The 27,797-nt window shown below is 44.6% G+C and overlaps 1 protein-coding gene across 2 annotated transcripts in view; it reads left to right on the forward strand.

Annotated features, from left to right (window-relative positions):
* Positions 1 to 9,795, forward strand: part of RNGTT (RNA guanylyltransferase and 5'-phosphatase) — a 164,571-nt gene extending 154,776 nt beyond the window's left edge. For both annotated transcript variants that reach the window (XM_026038425.1, XM_026038426.1), the window contains 2 exons: positions 4,970 to 5,093; positions 7,221 to 9,795. In XM_026038425.1, coding sequence (XP_025894210.1) covers positions 4,970 to 5,093; positions 7,221 to 7,384 — 288 coding nt within the window. In that variant the 3' untranslated portion in view covers positions 7,385 to 9,795. The remainder of the gene's footprint in view (positions 1 to 4,969; positions 5,094 to 7,220) is intronic.
* Positions 9,796 to 27,797: the final 18,002 nt, after the last annotated feature.

The raw sequence follows: 27,797 nt of genomic DNA on the forward strand, positions 1-27,797 counted from the left end.
GCTGATTCAGCTGGCCGCGTCTTCTCCTATATTTCAGTTACTTGCATTCCTTGTGAGGGATAGCTGCTACAGAAACCTTCATTGGAGTCTTTGTCCTTYGTTCAAGGGATTTATTATTGTTGTTGTTTATTTGTTTTTGGACTATCTGCTAATCAATTGTGGAGTTTTCTATGGTATTTTTACAGCTTTGCCTGTGTTTTCCTTTTTTGGGGGGGGAGGGGGATGCGGGGGCGGGTTGTTCTTTGACATATGTCTTCAAAGTTTCAGCATTACCTTAGTGACTGTTAGTGGTATCATTACTTCAGTGTGCCAGGTTCTCGCCTGAGTATTAGAAAAAGGTCTATRACTTGAAGAATTTACATAAATAAAACATTTGTGTATCTCCTACATTCCCCCCATCTTTTCATTTTTATTTTCCTTTTTTCTTTGGCTTATTCCGTGATTTTTTTCAATACTCAGTGTTAGCAGTATCGTTCACTGTGAACAAAACTTTTTTTTTTATTTCCTAAAGTTTCCTTGAGTTCTGAAAATTGGAGTAGTTCCATTTCTAATGCACACAAGATACTGTGTAGTTAAACTTAGAAGCCTTTTTTAATACTGAATAAACATCTCAACTGCATTGTTTATGCAAGCTGRTAACTGTTTATCGGATGATACGTTGCTTAAAAATACACACCACCAGGATATGTAATTAAAGTGAATTGGTTACCAATGCTCTTATTTTACTTCCAACATTTTATCTAGATTAAATAATCTTTTAAACCATGTTAAGATACAGTTGCTAAATTACATCATGAAATCTCTTTTGGCTTGAATAAAAATACGAAGCGCTTAACCAATTAACTGCTGTAGTTTTGGCAGTACTAATATTTGAGGCCCTGTGTACATTTATTGTATGTGCAGGCCTTTAAAAAGCTGCACTTACTTGTTTACACATCCTTTAAAGGCTTTGCTTTTATCCAGATAGATGAGAGATTTTACCYGAAAAGAAGGGAAAAAAAGTTTATTAAAGAATGTCTAAAAGTTAGAGGCTTTGGTGTTTTTTTTTCTCAGTRGGATGTGTTACCTTGTCTGTTTTGTTTTCTTTGGCCCTAAGAATGGATCCTAATGGATACAAGTTAACTTCATTGGAGAGAGGGAGAATTGCTTTCCAGACTTTACATGGCAGCACTAAACTTCTTTTTCACTCCAGCTATTGGAACAAACAACGACAAAAAGCCCCACCAGTTTGTGCACTTTCATTGAGTGTTAGCTATTACAAAAGCTGTTTCTGCTTAGAAAATAAAAAGCCATTACATTTCGAGTCTTATCTTTCATGTGTGCTATGATTCCTTTTCTTACTCTGTGCTAAGACATAAAAGCATAGAAATAAAGATCTTTCTCATTTTATAAGAATTCAACTACTGCTTTTGCTCGTTTGTTCTCTCATGGAAGTTAATATTTTCTGTGTCTGCCATTACTGTCATTTTTTCTGAGGATCGCAGAAGTAGGCTGATGGCTTCAGATGTGGAATAAGCAATAGAAACAGGTGAATTGAAGAACAATTTTCTTTCCATAAATGTTTGGTAATAGAGGGGAAAGTGCAGTAAAAAGGCAATTTAGAGAACGGAAAGAAAATGTGCTAAGGTTTTCCGTACACTGCCTGTAAAGTGGGTTGTGTATTTTACTGAAATAAAATGATTTTAATTGCTTTGAAGAAGACGTGCATATAGAAATATAGTATAGAATTTATGTCACATCTTTATTAATCAATGCATCTCCATTTTCTTTCAAAAGAGGAAGAAATGGGGAGAAAACAGACACATGAGTTTTTTTCCTGTTGTAAAAATACTGCCTGAAATATCACTTTAATTACCTTAAAATCTAAGTTTTTATTGTTGTTACCTCTTACATAAAGTAGCACCTTACACAGGAATTTCATTCTTAATAGTCAGGGACTAATGTTTGAATTAAGTCCTTGGGGAAAATATACATGCTTGAAATGAAGGAAAGAATGACTCGATGTGGAATAAGGGCCCAATCCAAAAATAAAGTGCACTATAAGAGTGCACAAAAATACCTATGATCCTTGCCCCYTGGTAGTCAGCGCAGATAACATAGCTCTTCTCAGAGGACCTAACCACATGCTAGGGCACTGGTTTCCCCTCTTTTTTGAACTTAAAACAACTATRAAATATGGTAGCATGTAAACAAGCCGTCATGATTGATCTCAGAATGGTTGCAATACTCTGCAAGGTGAGACGATTTGAGATGGGTTAGGTACTTCTTCTGTACTTCGACTTTCTTTCAGAAAATTGGGGGAGGGGAGAGGAGGATGCAAAATGGGAGCTTTCCTAACTTTATCGCCCCAAAACCTTTCATGGTGAATGACAGAGAAGGTGATATGAGGCAGTGAGAAACCCTTTCTGGAGGAAGGAAAAGATGTCTCTGTTGTTCATAACACTGTGAAACACGCTTAACATTGCTATGCAGCACATGCTGGGGGAAGGCCATTTCAGGAGGAGAGGTGGTGGTGTCTGGCTCAGATCCTACATAGGCTGTGATAGTCACATGGAGGAACAAGGGATGAGCCTGCTGCGGTCAAGGGACAATCAGGACATCTGGTTTGGAGAATCTCAGAAAATCTGCTAAAGGAAGAAGATTAAAAACAGATCTGAAGATACCCTGTCCCTCTTTAAAGGTCAGTTCCTTCAAATGAAGGAGCATGCAGGAAGTGTGTAGGTATGGAGTGCAGCTTATAGATATATGGATTATTAAGGGCTTTTTCACTCGCTCTTTCCTTCCTGTGCATAGACAGTGCAGACACAGAGTTTTGCTAAGACGCAGGAGAGTATTTCAATGCTGCAGGTACACTGTGCACGGAGTACCTGTAGCCCCCATCAAGTGCCCAACAGCTCCTAAATTGTATGTAAACATTGCCGTGAGGACTTCCACTGACATGGTATAGGAAACGCTAGGACCTCTACTTCTTTTCTGAGATAATTGCTAAAACCTGCAATGGTTAAAACCCTGAGATCACCACTTCTCTTTCAGGAAAATTCAGCTAAGTCAGTGCTTTGGCAGGTACTCATACTTTCAGGAAAGATCTGTCTCTCACATTGCTAATGAATGGCCAAGCAACTATATAGATAGTTAATAAAGCTGCCTAATTGCCACAGTCAGATAGAGCTGCCACGTAGTTTATTACTATTCTGAGCATCTGAACACTAGCAGAATGATAAACTGACAAAGCCTTACGAGATTGTTAGCTTAAGCAATTGCTTGCAGTGCTCTGCTTTTCTCTGTGGTAGGTGATCTTTCCAACACTTCCCTGCTTTGGCAGGAAGACAGACACAGAGTTGTACCCACTGACAATATGCAGCAGTTTTCAGCCTAATAAACCTCCCCAAGTCCTTGCACATCCATGGTGGGTTAGAAGGAGTTTTCCTGAATGCACTAAAGAAATGTAAATATAGCAGCTGCACGTGTCAGGCAGACATCTAGACTGTGTATCTCTTTTCAATATGTATGTAAAGAACCAGTGTGTTGAGCAGACAGTGGTAGAAAGGAAAAGATGGATAGTGTGGGTACTGGATTATTGGAGAGGTTACAGGAAAAGCTCTTTGTGGGTGAGGAAATGGATGAAAAAAATAATGTGGGAGATGGACCTGATCCGCCGGCTCACAAAGACTTAATGCTGTAACAAGCCTCAGTTGTAAAGCAGTTTTAACAAAATTGTCTCACAGTGTCATTCTCATGTGGCAAGGAAAACCCTAGGGCTCCCTGGAATGAGCAGAAGTAGTCAGAGCGAATACCAAGTAAAATGTTAGCATTCTGCTTATCAGTTTAAGAATAAGACCTGTTCCATGCAGTGTAGGAGGACTGAGAGCATTGTTCAGGGCCCAGTTTTCTTAATTGCCTTTATCTGGAAATTAATGCAAAGCAGGTTCTTGGACTTGCWCCTGTATGTGCTGCTACGTTGCCTGTAGACAGTCATGGCCTTTTTCAAACCCGTATCCCTTTGACAGTGGTAAATTCACGTGTCACTACTCATGAGTAAGTAGACAACAGAGATGAAAAATTATGCTAATGAACTGAAATAACCAATCTCTTGTAGAAGAGCTTTTATATGTGGGATCTGAAATGTTACATTTCCTCGTAGAGCTTTTGGTTGCTGAAGCATAGCAGAGTTAAGCACAGCTAGCAGTTAAATGGAGGTTTATACTTGTGAAGAGGCTCTTTGGAAGAAAATAGAGAGTATGGGTAAAATTGTTAAAGCGTTAGATAAGGATCTTGGGTTACCATGGCTACATGAATATTTTGCATTGTGTCACAGATTAGGATGCATAGGATGAAGTAGCCAAAACAACTAGGAAGTCCGGTGCACACAAAGTACATTGCCAAAGCAACTAGTATTGCCAAAGAGAAAGACAAAGAGCTCGGGGTGTTGGCTGCTGACACATCTGTGAATCAATACAATGAGGCCTGGAGAATATTTGAATGTGTGTGACCTGAAATGCCCATTATTCTGGAATTTTGTTTTTATATTTAAAAGAAAAATGAAGTGAAATGATTTTCTGTTAGCTTTTTCTGGTCCTGAAATAGGACATTTGGCTTTGAGATCTTGAACAAAGCAGGATGATGAAACATGGATAATACATTTCGTGCACTCAGGCTGGCAGTGGCACACTGGAAGCAGTTAATTCCCATGGAAACCTATTTGCATTTGGGCCAGAAGTGACTTTTTTTTCCCCCTGTGCTAGAGCTGGTGATGTTTTAGCATAATATAATTGCTCTATATTGACAGCAGATTTGAAAAGTATTTTTAAAATGATGAGTAGCTGAGCATATGTATAATGGAGATGTAGTCTGTGTAGTTTTTTGTGTGGGATGGAGGCATGTTACTGAGCAGCTCCTGATCTTCAATTATTTATCACAAAAAGAAGAAAGATGAAAAAAGATGTTTATCCCGAATTATTTTTTTAAACAGGTGACAAAAGAGCTGAAACAGTATGACAATAAAATTATAGAGTGCAAGTTTGAAAACAACTGTTGGGTCTTCATGAGGCAGAGAATAGACAAGAGCTTTCCAAATGCATACAGCACTGCCATGGGTGAGTAGAATAATYGGCTTTTTGAGTTTTTTTTTTTACATTCTGAGTTTAACTTCTTAAAGAGCTTAAGGAGGAAAGGTGCTCTGCATTCTCACACCTGTTTKGAGTCCTCATGTATGTAACTTACAAGTATAGGTCCTCACCTTCCAAAGGTTTATGTCATGTTCAGAGTATATGTACCATGAGTGCTTTGGTTTCARCAGGATTAACAAATACTCAGAGGCAGTATTTCAAAATTAATAAACAAGTGCTGTGTCTTTGCAGAACTGCAAACACTTATTCAGACAGATTTTTAGGTCTTTTAAATGAGATCTAAGAACATTCCTTATTTGCAATATTCCTGCAATAGTATTTAACTGACAGACTTCTATTTCCATAAGTAGTTTTTCTTGAAGAAATAAAATACGGTCATTTGGTCAGTTGACAATAAATCTGCTGGCACCTTTGGACACCAGCCCAGAATCTATTTGAAATGCTTGCTGAACTGTCTTGGCTGAGGAAGAGGAATGGACCACACATAAAAGTGCAGTGACTTCTTTTTGCAGTCAGGAGCTAAATTACTCTTCACCTTATTATTTCAATAATTTTTCCTTGGAGCTTTCTGGGTAGTCTTTTTTTTTTTTTTTTTTTTTTGTAAGGGTAAATGCAACAGCCCACATTCTCATTTTCTAGAGCAACTGAGAGATCATTCTTCTTTTTTTTCCCACCAGAATATGATAAACTTAATAGCAAGAAATGCTCCTAAGGGAAGTATTATTTAAGAAATATTTTAAATTTTCTGTGGGGAAATTTGAGAGCAGAATTTTTCACATTTTTCATTTTTGAATGTTTCTGAAATCTCCAGAAGCTCCATTTTCTCATTTGGGTCTTCAAGTGTTCCTATCTTTATATCTTCTCTCTTCCTGGTTTTCTGTCTCATTTAAAAAAATGCTTTAATAGCTGAAATAGCATCAAAATAAGTATCTTCTGAATTATGAGCCTTTTCAAATTGAAAAAAGTTTTTCCCCAAAATACTTAGAGTCAAAATGATTTTTAACTGCTGGTCGCACATAGAACTTTTAAAGCACATTAAAAATAAATATGATAATCAAAAAATAATGCTGAGATGTTTTATAACTTGTATTAATACTGTCAATTGATTGCATTATATTAACTTGTATTAATGCTATGAATTAATGCTTGAATTAATATTGTGAATGCTTCTGCAGCAGAAGAGTGTTTTCAAAAGTTACTATATCATTGTTACTTGTAATAGTGTTATGTTTCATTCTCAGGGGTTAAATTTTGTTCAGAAATGTAGGAGTCAGTAGATTATCTTCAATGACACTGCATACATTTTGGGCAGTGAATTATTTTGAAACAATGTTACACTTTTTGTTTCAAGATAGTCATAGGAATCCTACTTATTTTCTTGCTTTTGGGGGATTTTTTTCTTCTCGCTAAGTCTCACGATTAACTAGAGGAAGCTAAAGTTGCATCTATTTATTTAAAGACAATTGAACCTTTTTACAAGCATAAACATTTTATAAACATATATATCCTTTCAGGTACACAATTATATGTCCCTAATAAAATAAATGCTGCATGTTTTTACATGCTTTAATGTTTTAATGTTAATTAAATGTTAAATGTAAATTAATGTTAATTAAAACTAATTATGTTTTAATAGTAATTGTACTAATTTTTAATTCCAAGATGTTCAATTTTGGCAAATTTTCTAATGATTTAGTTAGCATTTTCAAGTCAATTTCACAAGGTCTGTCTCTTGCTCTCTTGCTCTCTTCACTCACTGATAGAGTGTCAGTTCTTGGCCGGTGAAGGCCTTCATACAGGCCTTCCTGTATGAGGCCTATATACACTTATATGTACACATGCACACACATATGTGCTACTTTGTAGTTCCAATAGTGTTACAGAATCCAGGAGTGATTCTGAATGAGGTATGTGCTGTGGCAAGAGCGCTTTGCTCCCTGTCCTCCACAGTCCCCAAGGGCAAAGCAAAGACTTTTTGATCCAAGAGTCTCACAAAAATACCTGTTTACAGCCAAATAAGTGTTACTTATTTTGCAAAGGGGATCACCTTATGCAAGCAACAGACAGCTTTGCTGACGTGCACTTTGTTTGCAGCCGTGTGCAACAGCATCCAGCACCCGGTGACGAAAGAGATGCTCTTCGAGTTCATAGAGAGGTGTACGGCAGCTCCGCAGGGGCCGGTGCGGAAGCACCACCTCGACCCCGACACAGAACTCATGCCGCCGCCGCCGCCCAAGAGGCCGCGCAGCGTCACATAAGGCTGGGCCCGCGGCCGGCGCCTCCGCAGCCCTGCACGAGCCAGCATGAGTGCTGGGGGAAACATTAGGGCTGAATTGCTGTAAATACTTAGGTGTGCCTCTTTTTGATTTCCTTTTTGTTTGTTTGTTTGTTTTGTTTMTTTTCCGATTCCACATCATGAATGGACATTGTTTTGTAACTGAAAAATTCAGCCCTATGTTGTGGTATCCGGAGATGAAAATTCCAAAGGTTTAGACAAGAACAGTACAATGGAATCAATGGAAAGCTGCCTCGCTTCTATATGGAAATCTTTTCACCTTTAATTTATAATGTCCACGATCTGGAACTGAGAAAACATTGGGATGCTGTACTTTTTAAAAGCTATGTTTAAAGCAAAAAAGAAGTGTTTTTTTTTTAATTATTGTTATTCAGCTGGTTGGAATTTGTCGTTCATAGTTTAATTTATCATAGTTTCCCTGCATTTCTGAGACTTGTGTCTAACAGCAAATAGCAATGTTGTTTGTGCACCTTGTTGCTTAAAAACAAAAGCTTTCTCAGATTTCACTAATTTTAAAATTAGTCGAGTTTTTGTTGTCAAAATACTTACAAAACAAAAAAACATGAATTCTTCTTGTAAAAGGCACCCATCCTTTTGAAAGAAAGTGTGCTGGGTATGTGTCTGTCTTTTTCTTCCCYGTGTTTAAACTTAGTGCACCAAATACACAGTGGGCTGATTTTAGCTTCGCCTTTTCAGTTTTTTTCTGGAGTTAGAGAGCACACACCATGTCTTTAGTATTGAAGTGTCTGTTCTGAGAAAGTTTCTAGTAGAGGACTTACATCTCCACAGTGATACCGCCGTAAGTACTGTTACAAAATGCACTTCTCTGTGGTTTGCAGAACAGCACATATTAGACCCCGGCATAAAACAGCCAAAGAAATGCCCAAGCACTCCTGTGTGGAGGAGGAGGTAGTTTCAGTGGAAAAGAGCCACATCACAAGGGAAAGTTTTAAGTAATTGCAAGACAAGGATAAATAAAGAGAAAACATTTCTGGATGTGATTTAGCATCATGGGGAACAGGACGCTCATTGACAGGCTGTCCTCATCATCCTAATGCACACGCTAACTCCATCATACCCGATGGAGAAGCAGATGCCCCAATGGTGGCAGTGCTGGCACTTGGTCCTAACACTAACTTTAAGACAACTCCAGTTGACTAAGGGAGGAGCTGCTCTGAGCTGGGATTAGAAACCAAGCTAACGCAGATCTTACGGTCTACTGTGCATTTGACATGCTGGGATCTGGCTGGCTGTGCATACTGTTGACCTGATGTGTAAGTACAATGCAACCACCCATTCAAGAATCTGATGAGTGAACATTAAAGATTTGGGATAATAACTAAAATGTATGTCTRTTTGAATGAGTTTTAATGTTTGTAAACAATTCAGTTAGCAGTATTTTATTTTCTATGGGAACTAGGCTGTGCTTTGTAGTGGCTTCTCCAGCTGTTTCAACCCATTGTATAAAGATGCACAGTCTCACTGAGGTGGTGCCCTAGTGGCTTTTTCGGGGATATTCCATGTGTGTTTTAGAGAACTGAAGAAGTTAAGTTACTTTTTATACTGTGGTTAAAAAAAAAAAAAAAAAAAGTGAGAGGAAGAAAATGTGTTAGCAAACTGTACATACTTTCTGCATATTATCTATAGAAAAGATATAATATCACCTATGCAAGGTTGCAAACTTGATCTCCTAAAAAAGAGCCTTACAAATTCGATGTGAAAACCTATGCAGCCTCTGTGCATCTTGCATTGAAACACACAGTTATTTCTTCAGTTAGCATAAGTGTATTTTCCCTTAGATCATACTCTTGTCTTTGACATTGTCATAACATTTTTTGTCAGGGATCTTCATGGTCTATGATAATTGCAATGTCTATGATGAGTACAACATTTTAAATGAGTTAGGACATTTCACTATTGTGAGGATGTGTCCAGATCTTCTCCTTTTGTCTCCTGAGCCCTTGCATCTTGTATCTCAACAAGACTTAATTTCTGCTTTGCCTTTACTTCGGAGCAGCAGCGCTACCGGCCGTGTTCCACATGTGTCCACCAGGTTTGGGAATGCACTGCGGCCCTTGCTGTGTTTTGATAGTGTCTTCTTCTCATGCTCAGCTTGAAATTAGTATTTTGAGTGAATAATGACACTGAGAACTAGTTTAGAGCTCCACGTCACGTTTGACTCTAGCTCTCCTCTTACATTACAACCTGGTGGCTCTTCAGCAAGGTCAATCACCTGCGCTTTCTGGAAGAGGAGACGTCAGGGGAAGGCGAGCATGACGGATCTCGTGGAAGGATATGGGGCTCTTATGCTGTGAGAAACTTAAATTCACTTCTGCTACTGCTCTGATCCTCAGAGATTGAAGCTAAGAAGCAAAGAAGAGTCTGTGCAAGGAAAATAATAATAATAAACCTTCTCTGCTCTTTGGTATACAGCATGAATCCATCCAGCATTTTGTCATTTGTTAAATATATAGTTAAATTTGGTTTCATTTGAGTTTCCAGAAAATGTAAGTACATTCCTCTACAAACTGTGTATTAAGTATTTTAATAAAGTCAATGGTTTAAARTACTTCTGCTAAAGACCTGTTTGCTTGAAATGCCTGTGCTGCGGTACAGGCTCTAGAGTACTATATCCTTGTTACTATACAGTGAAAATTTTCCACAATTTTCAGAAGTGAATCATCTTACTTTAAATTAGGAGCCACCCCTTACACCTCCCAAGCCAGTAAAAAAATGTCCTTTTCAGTCACAATCCATTCTGCTGTTCCTAAAGTACAATTCGATCTTCCTGCCACTAGAACCAGAAAGAAATGGAAAAACCTGTCAAGTATTTATTTTTTGCCAGGCTAACATGTGTAGCTTGCTTATCCAGGCTTAGCTTAAGCTGCAGTCACATCAGAAATCTGGAGGGGACAGCGGAGGAGGTCATCAGTGCCTGCTTGTCATCCTGCACRGCCCAAGGGCTGATGGTACAAGGGTGCCCTGTAAACACCTGCTTGGATCAAGTCCTCCACTGAAGAGGTGAGTGAGCCACTTTAAATTCTGACTCCCATCTACTGTATCTTCTAGGAATTAAAAACCCCATCTTGATTTTTAATTTCCTTCAAGTGGAAATCCTGTCTCAGCTGCTGGTATGTGCTACTAACATGGTAGTGGTACCTCATTTCTGGCAAGAAGTCTTTCCAATTCCATTTCTAGCCACTGCTTTTAATATCCCTTGCTCTACTAGTGGAAAATTATGCTGAAAAGTTTCTTCTATTTAAGTATTTTTAGTCACACAAATTGCAGCTTTTTTCATAACCTGAAAGTCCAGGCCCCTAAAAGGCCCTGCAGTGGGACATGTGTTACAGTCCGCTAGGCTGTTCTTGTCCTCCTCCCGACCATCTCCAGTTTAGCAGTGTTTGGGTGTGAATACCAAACCAGATTTGGGGTCTCAGCTAGCACGTGAGGAGGTGCAGCAGCTTCTTTATTTAATTAAAGTCTTGTCTCATGTGCTTGCGGGCAGCAACTGCACCCACCTGGCTGCCACTCTACTCTGTGGTTGGGTTGGGGTGATTGTTCTGCGGAGGAAATGATTTATAGTCATATTGACTCCCATAGTAGGGTTTTATTTAATCAGAAATACTGTTCATGTCCCTTTCTCCCCTCCTTCCCCYTCCCTCAATATTGTCCTGTCTGTTGGATGAGAAGAAAGCACACAAATCGGGTTTGGGGCATTCAGCTATGATACTTGGAGAAAATTACATTTTGATTGAACTTTGTCTAATGTGAGGAGCCAATAAGGTTATCACATGAAATAGGTCTATATAAACACTTAGGTATGTAACACTGGAAAAACAGATTTTTATTATTACCAAAAGACACTTGAAAGTCTCTGAGCTAATTTGGTCGTGAAAGGATGGGCAATTCTAATCCAAAGGGCAAAAACTCAATTCAGAATTGTACCAGTGTTGAACAGGAGAGAGAGAAGGTAGTGCTGAAGAARAGGAGTTCAGGCGTCCAAGGAAGACCAAAGGGGATTTGGGAGGAGCTGCTGTCTGCACTCCGAAGTCGCTGGYGTGCACTTAGGCATGCGCCTGCGTGCAGGGCTGGGGCAACAGGGCTCCTTGTGGGGCAGAGGCCTCACACGTTCTGCTTCCTTTGGCCTCACATCCTGCCAACAGAAATAGGTGGGCTTGGCAAGTGCAAATGCTGAATGAAGCTGGAGAATGGAGCTGGCCCCAGGACTACAGAGGTATAAAATAAATTACTGGTGGCCACCCCTGCCAAGTGCCTTTCTGAGCAAGAGCAGTGTGGGAAGCCACCGAGAGTGGCACGAGTGCTGCACGTGCCAGCTCTGTTCTTGCGGCCCATGGAGCCCCAGCAGCACTGGGACAAGGAGATGGATCCAAAGAGGGGCAGCAGAATGAAAAACCAAAACAAAAATGTTCCCCTGCAGGGTAAACTAAAACTGCAGTTTGTGATGAGGTCAGATAAGAATGAAAACAAAATTGCCTCTGAATTCCCTCTGTCAGCTGATTTGGCACACAGTGCCATTTCAGTTAAGTAGCTCTAATCTTCTCTTTTGGTTCAGTTTACAGGCAGTCTTATGCAAGATCTTTTTAATGAGGAATGTTGGGTGGACAATATGGAGGTTTGAGATACATAAAATAAGCACTAAGAAAGCACTAAATAGCAAAAAGAGAAAAAGCCTCTGCAGCAGGCAGTGGAAACCTCACATTTCTGAAAGGCTCTGTGATCTTTAAAGCAATGGGCTTTTTGAATAATTTACTTTCCCCAGCCATGTCAGCTTGTTCGTTTAAAAGAAAAGATTTAGTATGTTACTGTGGTGCTAAAAAAATGGATCCTGTGAAATCAATGATAATACTTAGCTGTCTGAGCAAGTGGCCGCTGCTGTTCCGCAAAAGGAATCTGTGGCAGACAAGTGCTGAAATCTGAAACAGTCGTGTTTGGCTTTGCACTTCGGCCATTTGTTGCTTGCATCAAAGCCCTGTGTGTTTCTCCCTGAAATGGAGCAGCACCCTTGCCAGCCGCCTTGGTTATCAGTGGCTTTTCACTTTCCCTGCCAAACACCAAGGAGAAAGATGGGCGCTCCTCTGGTTCTGGTGTCACGGGTAGGTAATTTTTTAACATCAGCTGCACACAGTTAGGTGGGGACAGGCACTTGGAGAGTGSTAGGCACAGGGAGGGAGCTCGGAAGGGCCGCCTGGCTCTGGAGGGTGGCAGCACATCCCCTTTGCTGCCTGCTCAGGTCACGGATGTATCCGCAGGGAAAACCGAGCTCGAGCAAGGGGCAAAGAGCAGTAACAAGCCACAAGGAAGCAAACGGAAGTCAGGATTAAGTTCACTGAGATTTGACCAAATTCCCCGTCTCTGAAAGCCAGTTGCAAGTGCAGAGCGTTTCTTCCTTCACACACAGCCTCAGAAGGCCAAACTGMGCAATTCCTGGCTTATAAAAACAGGCAGAGCGTTGCCTGTACGGAGAGAGTTGAAATGATGCACCGGGGACTGCTTAGTGTGTGATATGCAAATGCAAACCTCTCCTTGAGGCATCACGACTACAAAATGTCTCACAATTATGCTCGGTTCTTGAAAAGCCATCTCTCGCTGTGGATTCCTCCCTCCCAAAGCAGCAGGGCTCCATTCTCTCAGCAAATTGGTGTTAGGCCTTCGCCCCCCATCTCCCAAGCAATAGCTCTTTTGCTGAACCAAATGGACTGACAGCTGAAAAGGTTGTTGCCTCCTGCAACGCACCTTTGCCTGTGCCATTTCCCAGGCAATGGAGTAGGAACAGGCAGATTCAGCGTAATGGGCTGTCGCAGAGCGCCGTGCCTGCCGTTCGCCAGGCTCCGGCTCTTTTGCAGCATCTTTAGCATGGCTGCTTTCTGCAGAGGTTCAAGTTCAAGCAGGCTTTGTCTGCCTTTACAGAAAACAACTGGTGAGAGGTTGTCCCATACGCCCCAGGAAGGGGAACCAATGATAGCTTCAGCCTAGTTATGGCCATGGGCACATTCAGGGTTGGTCGACTGAATCTGAAAGTACAAGTCAATGGGCAAGTGTSGGATGGTTGTCGTCCCTGCCACCGGCCGCAGGAGACACTGCAATGGGGACTAACATGGCTGGCATGTCTTAGGGACCTCCTGCTGCTGGACAAAGCCCCAGTGGGCTGAGCAGTCGGATGGAGGTAGAGCCGTGCACATAAAAGGTGTTTCCAGCTGGTCTTACTTGAGTAAGATATGCACTTTGTCAGTCAGAATTGCCTTATTACGTGGTCAGGACATGGGTTTCCTAGCAAAACAGATGCTTTACGCTGCCGAAAGCTTGAGAGTACAGCTTGTTAGCCAAGTGCTGGTCGGGTGGTGTGGGGCTGAATGGTGCTCAGTGACGGCCAAAGGAAACAGTAATGCAGAGTCAAGCCTACCCCTAACCCTGGCTACCCGTAAGCAGCAGCAGTGAGCTCCTGCCTGCTCGGCAGAGTCCACGGAGTATTTCCTGCCCTGTTCAGAGGGCGAATCCTTTCTGCTTTTTAGATGCTCTTTCAAAATGGCTTGTGATAYTCGGCGCGAATTACTTCAGTGCAGACATCCCAGAAGTGTTAAGGCTCTGGTTTTCAAGGTCCTGAGCAGATCCGAGGTGACAATGGGACTCAGTTCACATCCCGAGAGTTCCTGCTGTTTGCTAAAGGCAACGSTATCAGACATGTCACATCAGCTCCCTGCTGCACTCAGCTGCAGGCAGATTAGCGGCAAGATTCACTCTGACATTCAGGCGAGCGACCAGCGCTCCAGCCCAGGTGCGGGTGGTTTGCAGCACCGGGTTGCGCTCACTCTGTCACTCTGCTCGGCTGTTGAACTGCTGGTCAAGCCGCTCTGAACTGCATACAGGCAATTTTGTTCAGCGGATATAATGGGAAGTTTTTGCTGGGACTTGTTATTCAGCAGAAAATGAGCACCATCAACCGCAGGAGATCATGTTGACACCAAGTTGCAGGAAGCAAAAGTTTTAGTAAGAAATTACCAAGACAGCTTTCAGAAAACTGAAGCGTTTGTGTCACAGACTGCTCTTCTCTTACTTTATAGAAGTGGCCTTGATGATAGGGAAGAGGTGGCTTTCACTGAAGCACAAGCTTAGCAGCATGTCCTGCTCCGGTGTTAGCAACTGCAAGCAAGGAGCCTCCTCTGGCTGCTGTGGACTTGTACTGGAGTCCTGMTGTGGTGAGCACTGCCAGCATCCCTGTGGCACAAGGTCTGTTTGGCCTTGTGTTTCCTCTTCACACTATTTGCCTGTAGGAAGAGCCCTTTTGTGCTTCTCAGGCGAAGTTTTAGTAAGTTGTGAGGAACAAGCCTCGGTGAAATAGCACTCGGTGAGCTCGGACRCTCCCACTTTGCTTTCTTACAAAGGTGCTTCTGCTATAGCAGTAAAGCATTTTGCCATGATCTYGCTTGTGTCCCTGGCTGTGCTGGTGATTTAGTTAGTCATTAATGCACAGCTGCTTAAATAGTTCAGGAGAATCATGGAGATCCCCTTTTGAGACTTAATTGCTTAATAAAATATGAAACAAAAGCAGAGGAGGAGCGCTGAAGAGTTCTGTTCCTCATTAAAACAGGGCAGCTAATGCAGATGTGCTGTGCTCAGTGACAGCCATTAGCCAGGCAGCAAATCATCACCCGCGGTACCACGGCACCTTCTACTGTACCTGAACTGCTCCTGTGCAGTGGCAAGGACAACATTACACAGAGCACGGCAGAAGCTACTTCAGAGCAAACCCGAAGGATGTCGTCTGCACAGGTTCATTGCGAGCGTCCCTCCCAGCTCAAAGCACCCCAGGCCAGTGCTCTTTTAGGAAGGTTTAATTGGTGTCACAAATGCATTAATTGGCAATAATACCTAAAATAAAATTCCACACTCCCACAGTACCTCCCATTAGAGGGTTGCAAACTCAGGAACGTTGGCAGAGGATTCTGCTCCGTCACTCTTCTGGGAGACAGTGAAGTGTTTGCCTGCTTTAATGCTGGGGACGAGAGGCCAGAGGAGCTGCTCTGGGAGACGGCTGCACGGCAGCCGGGCAGAGCGACGGCTCTGCCCACCTGCAGCCCCTCTGCTCGCCCTGCTCCTGCAGCAGGTTACAGGGTCGCCCTCTCTGGCGAACCCAAATCTTCCCCTCTGTTTTGTTAAGAATGTGAGGACATGTGCATAGAGCTTAGGGTATTTCTGAGATGGTTTTACTAAAAATATCTTTATTGTCTGCCTTATATTTAAAATGCTGTAGCATCTGTGATGCCAAGATCATTTCTACGCCTGACTTTCCTCAGACAGGGGCCCCTGTAGGTTGCTGTTGGCTCACAAAAGCACTTGTTTCTGTTTTGCTCCATATTGAAAAAACTTCCCTTACTCCAAATACAGCAGCTGATCCAAAACACAGTGACACAAACATGATACCTTCTACTGGTGAGCTTTAGACTGGGCCTTCGGTGAGCTGAGGTTGTCGCAAGCAAGGTGCCTGTGAAGGGTCCTGTTGAACAGATCACAGAATCACAGAATCAGAGAACGGCCGAGGTTGGAAGGGACCTCCAGTGATCACCTAGTCTAACCCCCTGCTCCAGCAGGGACACCCAGAGCACGGGGCACAGGGCGGCATCCAGGCGGGTTTGGAAGCTCTCCGGAGAAGGAGACTCCACARCCTCCCTGGGCAGCCTGTGCCAGGGCTCTGTCACCCTCACAGGAATGAAGTTCTTCCTCATACGGAGGAAGATGAAATATATTCTCTCCTGTGGAGACCATCCTGCTAACTTCTAAGGTATGGCTTCTTCCCAGCAGGAATTAGCTGGCCCTCCTGAGGCATCCCTAAGASCTGGTCCAGCTCCACGTGGATCCTSCCCTTCTTCTGTGGGTAAGCAGGAATTGCAGGTTACTGCACATGAACACTAACATTTTCTGCACTTTCCTCAGCACCCACATCTCTGTTCCAAAGTGCTGCTGGATAGACAGAATAACATATAAATGGGATCCAGTGAGGCGTCATGCTATGACTAGGAGGGCTGCAGAGCAACTTATCTGAATAAATGTTTGCCAGTAACACTGCTAATTCCCTCAACTTGCTGAAAATGAAAGAGAATACTGGCCCAGGCAAAATGTGATTGAATTYAGCTGCTTTGATGTTTCTCAAACAAATCTTTGGGTAGTTTCTCAACCATATCTGTGCATAGTGCATAATTTAATAGTTTTTAAAACTTCACTGAGCTTCAAATTTCCGTGATATTTGGGTTATAGAGGAAGCTGGCATGTTTGTGTTTTTTTTTTAAACAAGGCTTAATAAAACTTCCTTTAAACATATTCCAAGTTGTTGGTTCTACCTCTGTTTTGCAAGTGAATCCTATTTATATTCTGTTCTCTGATGTGCTTGAGCAGTTAATCATTCAAACAGCACTCCCATCTCCTTTCGAAAAGTTAATAAGAGAAAAAAAAGAAAAAACTTCCCTGCTGTCAGGAGATTTATTCTGAGTTGGTAACTTCGTTACTGCAGATTGAGACAGGAAGCTGATCTCTGGGTAATGAAGTTTTTTGCTTGGCACTTGTGTGTGAGCAAACAGAACTGGCAATAGCAGTCACACCTATGAAGTGGATCAAATTTTGTTCTATCAGAAGAAGCTGTCAGAAAGTGATAAGAGTAAGTCTTAAACTGACTGAAGATCTGAATGGGCTGTTTTCTCCCTGCTGTTCTCCCACACAAGTACTGCATGCGAGAAGAGCCTGTTTTGGGTTCCTGCACCTGCTTGCAAAGCCTTTGATTTGCTGAATTTCTCACTCTTCTGCCTTTTCATTTGGTAACCATGTAAGAGGTTAAACTAGGACATTTCACTGCCTCTGTGTAGCCGGCTGCATTTCAAAGGTGGATTGAAATACACATTTTACAGTACCTGACTCATCTTAAGAGTTGATTTTTTTTTTCTTTCAAAGCAATCCACTAATTCTCCACTAATAAGAGGAGACTTTGTTGTTTTAGATGTGATTGTCCATCAGAGGTGACGGGCAAACGCTAGAAGCCGCAGTTCCCCATGTGAGCTGCTCTGCAAAACTCTCTAAGACGACACCTACCACGTCCTYGGTGCTAATACAGCCATCACTGGGAGGGACGACTGGCACGACTTGCTGAGCGGCCAGCTGTTGTGCCGCTGAGAGTGAGCTGGATGGATTTGCCACAAATGAGGAATAAAAAAAAATAATAAAGAGTTCAATTTATTATGTGTGKTTTTTTTTTCTCCTAAGCTGTGTAATATTTTGCTCTGTGGCTTCCTGTGATAAGAGGAGGTTTGGATGGAAGCAAAACCTTTTCTGACACTGCATGGTCTCTAATTAAATGATTCACTGAAACTCATGGGCCTCAACTGACTTAGCTTTTCCAGAAAACGTACGCCCTCTCCTTTAATTCCCCCATCTGTAGGACTCATCTCACCAGAGCACCTAGCAGATTCAGCGTGCTTAGTTTTTGTATCACCTTAATGACTTCACAGCCTACATCTATCCACTAAACTTGGTGCTGCTTTGTTACAACCCCTTTCCCTCGTTTTGTTGCATCGGGATCCAGTTTTTGGTAATGACGTTGTTGGCAACCAGACAGTGGGACAGTGCAAAAGTCATTAACACAGGGAAGTATCTCCTTGCAGAGCATCTGCTTGGCATCCTGTTCTGGGAAGCTCTGTGCTTCTCACAGGCCRTTTGAGGTTTTTGAAGGAAAGCAGAAAATCAAAATCACCCAACCCCAGCTCATGGTGTTAGGCCAACAGTTAGGCCMGAGCTGCCATCAAAGATGCTGAGGCACCTTTGTCTTCTGACATGACATCCTGAGAGAATGTCTTCTGACATTCCCCTGTCAGAACGGGAATCAAGCTGAGAGCTAATGGGGAAGGGAAATAACATCTGCTGCACTTCCCAACTTTGGGTAAAGGGTTGGCTGTCTGGGGAGTTCGCCTTCTACTCAGAGAAGATCCAGACATTAAAAGAAAAACTGAGAAAAAATGGTTTTCTTTTTTTAAAGATAGGGAGATCGGATTCAAGGCTGAGATTAAAAATAATTATTGTAGTTGTGTATTTGCAAATAAAAGATTATTTCTGCCTGGAGCCCCGGCGTGCRGCCCAGAGAGGTGGTGCTGAGCGGGGCCAGCCGAGAGCACGGCGAGTGCTGCCATTCACCGACACGGAGGACAGGGCTCGTTCATGTGCCCTCCAGCCCAGCGCAGCAGGATCCTCATTAGCGGGGTCATCTCTGCTTGACCCTGTCTTACCCCTCCCAGCTCCTCAGACATTTATTGTCCTGCTTCTCATCCCAAATACGCACTGGACTGCAATGTAGGTCTTGCCTGAACTCTTCCTTTTCTGGGAGCAACACAAGGTATTCCAGCACCTTTAGCATCACCGGCTTTCTGAGAGCTTGTTCCTGCCTTATCTGATATCTGGGCTTTGATTGCGCTGCTGGTTAGTGATTCCAGACATTGCAGGGGGAGATGCTTAGCCGTAGACATGTGAAATTAAAGCTCAATGTAGTTTAATTGTCCCTGATTTTATCAAGCATACAAAATGACTGATTTCATATGCAAAAGATAAATACATAGGCAGCAGCTCAGAAATGTCTTCCTTTTTATGGTAGTGATTTTATACGATATCCTGGCCTGCCAGATGATCTCTGGTTTGTTTTRAACCTGTTCTGAATTTTTTAAATAAATGCTATTTCAGTAGTATAAGGAGTCAGTATAATTAGTGCAGAGGCATGAGATGGTGCCCCAGCACTGGATGAATATAGCCTGGCATGATAATAGTTTTTATATCAGTCTGATATTGTATTAATGTTCCAAGAAGGGGCAGGAGCTTTGCAGACCTGTGCTGCTTGGGCAGCATTAATGGATCCAACTCAGSAATTGCTCTTGGCCTTGGAGTGAAGGGGACACCAGCCCGGCTTCTCTGTGGCAACTTGGGGCTGCTGTGGGAAGATTTTCCAGCGTTAACTAGAGTTTCTCAATACTGGTCTGTTCCCTCTTCAATTCTGCCACTGCTGTTATTGCTCTAGCACTCCAGTGAGGGAGATGAGAAGGCAAGCCCTGGTTTTGGTGGGTCATTTTTTGGTGTCTTTTGTTGTGTTTTTTTTTTTTTAATGTTTGTTTGCTTGCTTATTTGTTGTTTTGTTTTGTTTTGTTTTGTTTTGTAATTCACTTCTGCTCGTGCATTTAGAAGTTTCTGTCATGGGGCCAGGACTCAGGGAGAGAAGACGTGTTGCAAAGAGCTCTCTCTCTTGGTGTGCTCTGGGAGGGAAAGGCAGTCAGCAAAAACTGCTGCTCTTGCTGAGGCAACATCACCTGCCTTGGTGGGAGCTGGTCTCATCTCCCGTGGCACAGAGTGGAGACAGCTGCGTGGATTCATCCCTCCTTTGGATGGAGGTGGGTGCCTGCTGGGGAGCAAGGAGCTTCCAGCCTCCTCTGGTAGCAATGAAGCTGCCTGTAAAACCTGTGTCCTGTAAGAGCCTAGTTTAAGCACTGCAAGTCCTCTCTGGACCAGACATCTTTTTTAGTGCATYGGTGCCTGAGTTAGTTCATCCAAATATGGTTCCAAAGCTGCTGGAAGGTTTTTAGGTTGCTCCAAGATTTTTAGGTCTTTCGGTCTCCCTGGGTACAGCCCGTGCTGCCCTCTGCTCTCTGCTCTCTGTCTGTCCTGGCTGGGAGACCCCAAGTCTCTGGGCAGTGTCAGGGAAGAGGAGGGAGCATCTCCCYGCCGATGTGGTACCTGCTGGTGGTGCAGGCAGGGTCCCCGTGCACGGGGGTCTGTGCTTCCCCGGAGCACTCGGCTCACGGCACATGGGCAGGGGAAAGAGGCTCCAGTGTAAGCATCGCACAGCCCCTTTCCTGGCGGGACCTGAGATCCCCAACAAAAACGGAGGAGGAAGCTCGTGGCCAGCACGCAAGGACTGCACGCAGCCTGTTTCTGGATGCTCTCCTTCCCCCAGGCTTGCCAGACCTGAGCAAGGAGCAGYGTAACCTGTACTAGCGGTGGGAAGACGGCCATCCTTCCCGAGGGCCTCCCGGCTGGCCGAGCCCTTGTGCAAGGGCAGCAGTGGCCAAGGGGACAGACGGTGGCTGCTGCCAGCAGAACAGCCCCTCCGACCCGCGTGGGCTCCGCTGCGCCTTGGAGAGGGCCGTGGGCTGGAGCCGGTCCCTGGCAGGCCGGGCCCAGCAGCGTCTTACCCTGAGCTCCTCAGCAAAAGGAGATGGGCCCACTGGACATTGCAGCGGTGCCATTAGCTCCCTCAGGAGAAACTTCCTCTCCCAAATARTTTCAGACAGGATGGTTTTTCACCTATTAAAGATCTGAGGATCACATCCTCCATTGCTGGAAACCATCCGAGTTCCGCTGAAGCCGTAACAGGCTGCACCAGGAAAAGATGAGTCCCCTTGGTTTCTTATTATATGCAGGAAAAAGGTGAAATTGCCTGGCTAGGAATTTACAATTTTTTTTACTTCCTTTGTGCAAGGCGAGGAAATATTTTAATACAACATTTTTTTAAAAAAGTTTGGAGTAYAGGAGTTACCTCTTTTACCTTCCTTGTTTTTTATAGCTTTGACATAAGACATATGATTCAGTTTGGACTGCAACAAAAATAAGCTTGGCTCGCTCCTACACATTTCTTTAAAAGCCTGAACATTCTGCTTTTGATATTTTCCTACCAGATAATTTTTGAAGGGGCTGAGGCTGCCTGTGAACTGTAAAAAGTRGAGCTGCTGCTCTCAACAGCTTGAGAATTTAGCTAATTCACTTTGTATGAGTGTGTATATATGTGTATGTGTGCATGCACACGTGTGCGTGTCCATGTATAGAAAGCAAATCGGCATGTCAATATGCTACTGTAAGAAACAGTAACGAGGCAAGTCAGTCAGTTGTTCCCAATTTTCTCTTTCCATTCGCACTGTTGTATGCTGTTTTCAACTTCTGTTGCTGCCTCTGTTGCTGAGACTTCTGCAAAGGGTTACAACGAGAAGCTTGGTGATGTTTCTRCTAACAGGAGAGTTTTCCCACCCCAGGACATACGGGAGAAATGCTGTGCCAGCGTAGCCAGCGACCCCCTGCTCCAGGGAGCCCTTGGCCCGGTGTCCCYGGAGTGGTGGCCTCTGACCTGCCCTGGAGGCTCTTTGGCTCCTGCAGGCCAGGGCGCAGGCCGCTCTGCATCGCTGTCCCTGTGATGTCCATGGGCAGGAGCCGCTTCCCGCTGCCTCGGGCCTACTGGGCTGGACGGGGCTCTGGTGCTGTCTGCGTGCCAGAGAGCAACTCGTCGGAGAGCAGCTAAGATGATTAAGGGACTGAAACATCTCTCCTAGGAGGAGAGGCTGAGTGAGCTGGGCCTGTTTTCTCTGGAGGAGAGAAGGCTGAGAGGGGATCTGATTAATGTGTATAAGTTCAGGAAGGGAGAATGCAGGGAAGAAGAGGACAAGCTGTTTTCACTGGTGGCCAGCGACAGGACGAGGGGTAATGGCCACAAGCTGGAGCACAGGAAGTTCYRYCTCCAGGTGAGGAGCAACTTCTTTACTGTGAGGGTGACAGAGCAGTGGAACAGGCTGCCCAGGGAGGTTGCGGAGTCTCCTACTCTGGAGGTCTTCAAAACCCGCCTGGATGCCGCCCTGTGCCACATGCTGTAGGTGTGCCTGCTGGAGCAGGAAGGTTGGACTAGGTGATCTCTAGAGGTCCCTTCCAACCTTGAATGTTCTGTGATTCTGTGCGCCCAACCCGGCACCCCGTGCTGTCACGCAGAGACCCCAGCCGGAGCCGCCGCCGCCGCGGGGACGGGCCGGCCCGCACGAGCACAACGCCAAAGAGCGGCCGAGCTCTCATCTGTCAAACCCAGGTACGAATTTAAATTAAACCTCATTTAGCCCGGCGCTCCCTTTTGATTTATTGGCAGATGCTTCTCACTGTTTGAGCCTTGTTAAATTTCCAGCGAGCACTTCACTGACCAGCTGTCCCTATTAAGGGGCAGGAGTGCCGCCGAGCAGGGTCATCACCGCCTCGCTTCTGATGGCTCCTGCCCGCGGTCCCTGCGGAGCCATCCCGGGGCGGGAATCACGCCCGTCACGCCGGGAGACGTCTGGTTAATACGAATAAAGTATTATGGTATATCCGAGCCTCCCTCTCCCCCAGTTCGCACATTTGTGTGCCATGAATCAACAAAACATCTAATAGKCTTCCTGTCAACTGCCGGGGAAGGATCGTGTTCTAATTTAGGCATTTCTCCCTGTTATTAAATACTGTTTACTATGAACCAGTCAGTCATTTTCAGGTGGGTGTAAAATGAACTTTCCAGACCTGCAGCAAAGTTGTGTGCATTAATTATTTAAAGTCAGGCTTTGCTTCTGTATTTCCAGATCTGAGTGGAGAAACTGTGAGAAACTAGTGTTTTACATGCAGAAGAGGGCAGCTTTTATCATCCAAGTGGATCTCATGCATACAGTGAAGACAACAGAGTTCTGAGTTCTCCTTATTTATCGYAGTAATGCTATTTTTCATTTAGATTGTGTCTCCTCACTGAAGGGTACCAGAGTGGTTCAAAAACAACATTCAYGCTTTAATAATACATCATGGAAACACATCTTCCTCCGGGGTGGAGAGCAAAAACGAGCAAAGCTTGGTGCCTTGCACAGTGTGGGCATGGGAGAAACCTTGGTGCAGAACAGCAAGGGAAATCACAGAGCTTACACCATACAGTCAGAATTATATTGCCATGGAGAGCCCTTGATTTTTAAAGTTTTCATGAGAACACCAGTAGATGGTGGACTCGGAGGAGCTCCATTTGTCAGGCTCTCAGGATCACGAGTCAGGGTGGCCTTGCCAAGACTTGAGGYGGTTTGTAAGTAATCCAAACCTGAGGTGTCAGAGCACTGTTATATTTCTCTGCTCTCTGGCTTTGCTTTATTGTTTATTCATATGGCCTTATATAACTGTACCTGGGGCAGAAAGGACGCTGCTTCTGCCCCAAGGAGCTCTGCAATGTTACAGCCCTAATTCTGTGAGATCTGGGTCATCATGGAGACACTTGCATGAAATTAAACATTTGAGTATTTATACGTGGGGGGTCAAGAYCTGAGTAAAATAGCACTTAAGAAAGAAAGATTAAGAACAACTGCTTAGGGCTTGTAAGTAGCAATTGGATCCAAGACCGAGAAAGCCTCCAAGGACCGTCCTTCACACTCTGCTTGTGGAGTTAGCGACTAGATGCACAGGTAACCCCGCTCAGTGCCAACCCTGTGCCAGGACCTTGGGGAAGGCACTGGGACCAACGTCCTTCAGTGCGGAGGGTGCCTGGAAAGCCATCTCTGACCATGCTGAGGCTGGTCAGAGGTGAGGCTGCTCTGCTCCCTTTTCAGCCAGTTCCTTGTCCAGAGCAAGATGYTGGGAGACTTTGTTGAGCTCATATCAAAACCAAGGCTTTTCTTAGGGTACATGTTCTGCTATTAAAAAAGCTAGATGGATCAAAAACGTATGTGGGATCACATGTGTTCTTTCTTTCAGCAATTGACTGAAAAACAAACAAGAGTTTGCAAACCTGTCACGGAAATCCATATGCAAACGTTATATCGGCAGGCAAGAATTCATTATTTAGTATTTACAGGCAAAGGATTTGAGAGTGTGCCTGAAAATCCTAAGTGTAGTGTGGAAGACGTCACCCTGTCCTCCGTGGCTCGCCAGCTCCCATTAGACCCTTTGCAGAGCTGGACCTCCTCTTTTTAATTCCGGGGAAGCAGCGAATTGGCTTGAACATACAGGAGCTGCCCTGATACACATGCACGCTCTCGTGCCGTTCATCTTCAAGCATCCATTAGGTGAGTGACTGGGCCTTTCAGAGAGGCTTCCCCGTCCCATCTTKTGCTCCTGCAGCGGTTGCTTGGATGGACGCACGAGGGAAGCGGCCTTCACCACCAAGGCCTAACACGGAGCGCGCTCTCCCTGCCACAGAGACAGGGGAGAGTCTTGGAGCCTGGGGCGGCAGCAGACGGGAAGGTGCTGGAGAGATTAGCGATAGCTCTGCCTGATACCGAATTCCCCTGCCCACCGAGGAAAGGTGAGGGCATTTGTCTGCGAGGCTCTGTTCTTAGGCAAACAAAGGGAATGGCCTTTGCGGGTCCTTCTCAAGGTGGCTGCGAGATGTCACCTGTCACTCTCATTTTCGCTCCCCACCTCACGAGGCGGCCGGCCGTGCTCCGTGGGGAAGAAGAGAGCGCCCTGGCTGTCAGTCACGCACAGGGCCTCSGTGGAGGCACACGGAGCCCGTGCTAAAAACCAGCTGTCGGGCTGAAGGGACGGTGATTTCCGCGCTTCGGCTGGAGTCAGCCCCTCTTCGCATCCTGCTAAATCTCCTCTGCCAGAGATGACTCATCCCTGAGTTTCATAAAAATACTTCTGCAGAGCTAAGTTTCTGTTCACTTTCTTTTCTTTTTTTTTTTTTTTAATCTTTGAATTGGATTCATAGCTCTCAATAAAGATACTTATTTCCAAAATAATTCCATAAGGARCGGTTTTCCTGAATCCTCTTTCACTCCATCACATTTTTAGCACAAATCCATCTATGCCTGCAAAGCAGGGGACACCATGTCAGGAATGCATGAAAAAAGGCATTTGCAAAATCTGGTAGTATATATATGTTCCTTACTTTGGGATGCTGGTTTCTGCTGTGATATCTCTGCAGATATTGGTTTATGCTTTCCCATCAGCAGAGAGAGATCTCGGAAAAAGCTCTGAGGACCGGCCCATCAACCACCAACTCAGATTCACATTTGATATTTTACCAGGCGGAGAGAGGCCTGCAGTAGCACCTGATGCTCTAGCTGTAGGATCCTTGCTCACTTAAACATGAAGTTGTTTTAATTAAAAGCCATACCAGAAATCACGGCTTCAACAAATGCCTTTTTTATTTTCAGAAATATGCAGAAATAAAACTGAGGGCTATTCAAAACAATAGTTATTTAATACCAAGAGGGTTTTTTTTAAACGTAAAAGATTCAAAAGGGCCAAGGCCTTTAGCTTCCTGCCAGGTCCCAGGCGGTGGAGAAAGCAGGACCTTCCTTGCTCAGCTCTCTGCTCTGCTCCCCGCCTTCAGCTGGGCTAGAGCAGGGAGAGCTCCCCAGAACTCCCTCTTTTCTGTATTATTTTCTGAGCTGAACCGGGCCAGAAACCAATCCCTGGGCACAGCCATTCGAGCGCCGCTGGGCCAGGAGCTGCTCCCGGCTTCGCTCCTGGTCCGGCACAGCAGCCGGCCCTGAGCCCGGTGAGGACACGTCGCCCTGGCCCTCATGCTGGCCCGGCACGCGGCCGCCGGGGCTGACSACAGGAGAGGGGCCGCTGCTGGGCCCTGCACGGGGCGACGCTCGACGCCTCCTCCCGGTGAGAAGTGCCGAGCAGCGAGGCAAGGAGGCAAGCGGCATTTTGGGCATGAGTCATCTCTGTGCCGAGCAGCGCTGATATTTCGGGAATTAACCAATGGAGTACGCGCCGGTGCGTTGTAAAGGGCATAATAATAAAATCCGGCACCAAAGAGCTTCTGCTGCGCCATTTTAACCGGAGAACTTGGCCGAGGTCGGGCAAACGGGGAAGTTTCTGCTTGCAGATGCCTTATTGATGTTATTCTGGTGCGGCTACCATTATGTCTTGCGTGCTTGCTATCCTTCCTAGCCACACATTTAGAAAGTAAATAAGCTCATCAGACACATGTTCCATTTTATGAGAGCAGAGATGCATACAAGAGCGTGAATGAATATGAATAGCCCATTTTTGGCATTGCCCGGGCTTTGGCGCTGATTTGTATGAGTCAGAAATGAGCGCTGTGCTAAAAGGGCTCCCATAGAAATGTGGATGGTGAAGGAAGGGGGAGAAAGAAGCAAAAATGCCTCACAGGAAATGGCTGTTCCCCAAAACAGGTCCCCAAAATATGCAGCAAATTTTCCTGTAGGGCCTGGTTTGCCCGGCAGCTTTCRGGGTTTGCTGACAGCCCAGGCCCAGGCAGCCCTTCCCAGAGAAAAAACATCTTCAAAAGGCAGCAAAAATAGACTACAGCCTTTGAAAGGGAAAGAAGTTGAAAGAGAGTTTAAAAAAACCCTCAGCAATCCCGAGTAAAAAAATCATAGCTTTAGTTTTGTTTCTGCTTTATTTATTTATTTTTTTCATAACGCTTTCCCCATTTCAATCTCTTGAGTCTTTAGTAAGAAAATGGCTTTGAATATTGCATTTTAATAGTTGAAGGAGAAAATTATTAGGCTAGTTAGCAATGTGCATGAGTTAGGAATGGCCATGAGCCTAGCAAGGCTCAGCATTTAGAATTTTCCCCATGTTCAGTCCTTCAGAAATAGCTTAATAAGAAATCATTTCCCCTAACACCTGGGCCAGAAACTTGCCTCATTTCTACCCAGCCATGGGAAGACACATTCATTAATGCTTTAAGGATGGTGTAAGAGAGGCACCCAGCTGCCGGGGCCTCTGGGCTCTCCCTCCACACAGCAATGAGAAAGGGACATTTTTTCACTGCAGGATTTCTTTGCTCTGTGCTCTTTAATAGCAGGGCTGGTAGCATCGCTCAGAAGCCCTGTGGATCCCTGATCCTCATCACCTGCCCCACAATCTAATCTACTGTGGAAATCAGCCCTTTTTTGCTAATGCTTGCAGCCCACAGAATAGTGACTAAAGAAACCAATCTATTTGTGACAGATGGGAGATGAGTCTCTGTTAGAGGCAACTCCATCTAGGTGCTAAGATGCTCTAGATGGTGTCAATTCCTTTCTATCCAGAGGCAGAGTTAGTGTGGCCATCAAAAGCCATTGCCTTCAAATGCTCATTGGTGGCCTTTCCAATCATGGATGCTGGACCCCAGCATACCAAGCTAAGAGAGCCCACACCTCCTTGCTTGGCAAGGMAGATGTAGAACAAGCACCTTTTTAAAGGAAAACAACAAAGGATCACAGCCAGGTGTTTCTGAAGTAGCCTGGAACATTTGAACAACTCCATCACAAGATGCCAAGGAGGAGGGATTCATATCTTCTGTTTTCCCTCCTCTGGTTGAAAATGCATTCTACTTTTGATGATTAATGTGTCAAGGGTAAGAGTTTTMTATAACAAGCCTCTTCGCCTTGCTTTATTTTGGTGTGCTGTTCCTGGAGGGTTTAACTAGAAAAGCAGAATTCCTGTAGAGGAATTCTATGAGCAGCGGAGACTGGGAAGGGTTTGGACATGTGCTGTTGCCAGCCCTTGAGGTCCTGCTGCACAMGGGTAGCAGGGAGCAGCCGGGTAGATCCCACGACCAGCTGCCAAGCCAGGGGAGCTGTAGCTTGGAGGTGGCCTCAGCAGTTGCTCCTCAG

This window comes from Nothoprocta perdicaria, unplaced genomic scaffold (assembly GCF_003342845.1).
Source record: "Nothoprocta perdicaria isolate Ctin4 unplaced genomic scaffold, notPer1 scaffold_21, whole genome shotgun sequence".
NCBI classification, from domain to species: domain Eukaryota; kingdom Metazoa; phylum Chordata; class Aves; order Tinamiformes; family Tinamidae; genus Nothoprocta; species Nothoprocta perdicaria.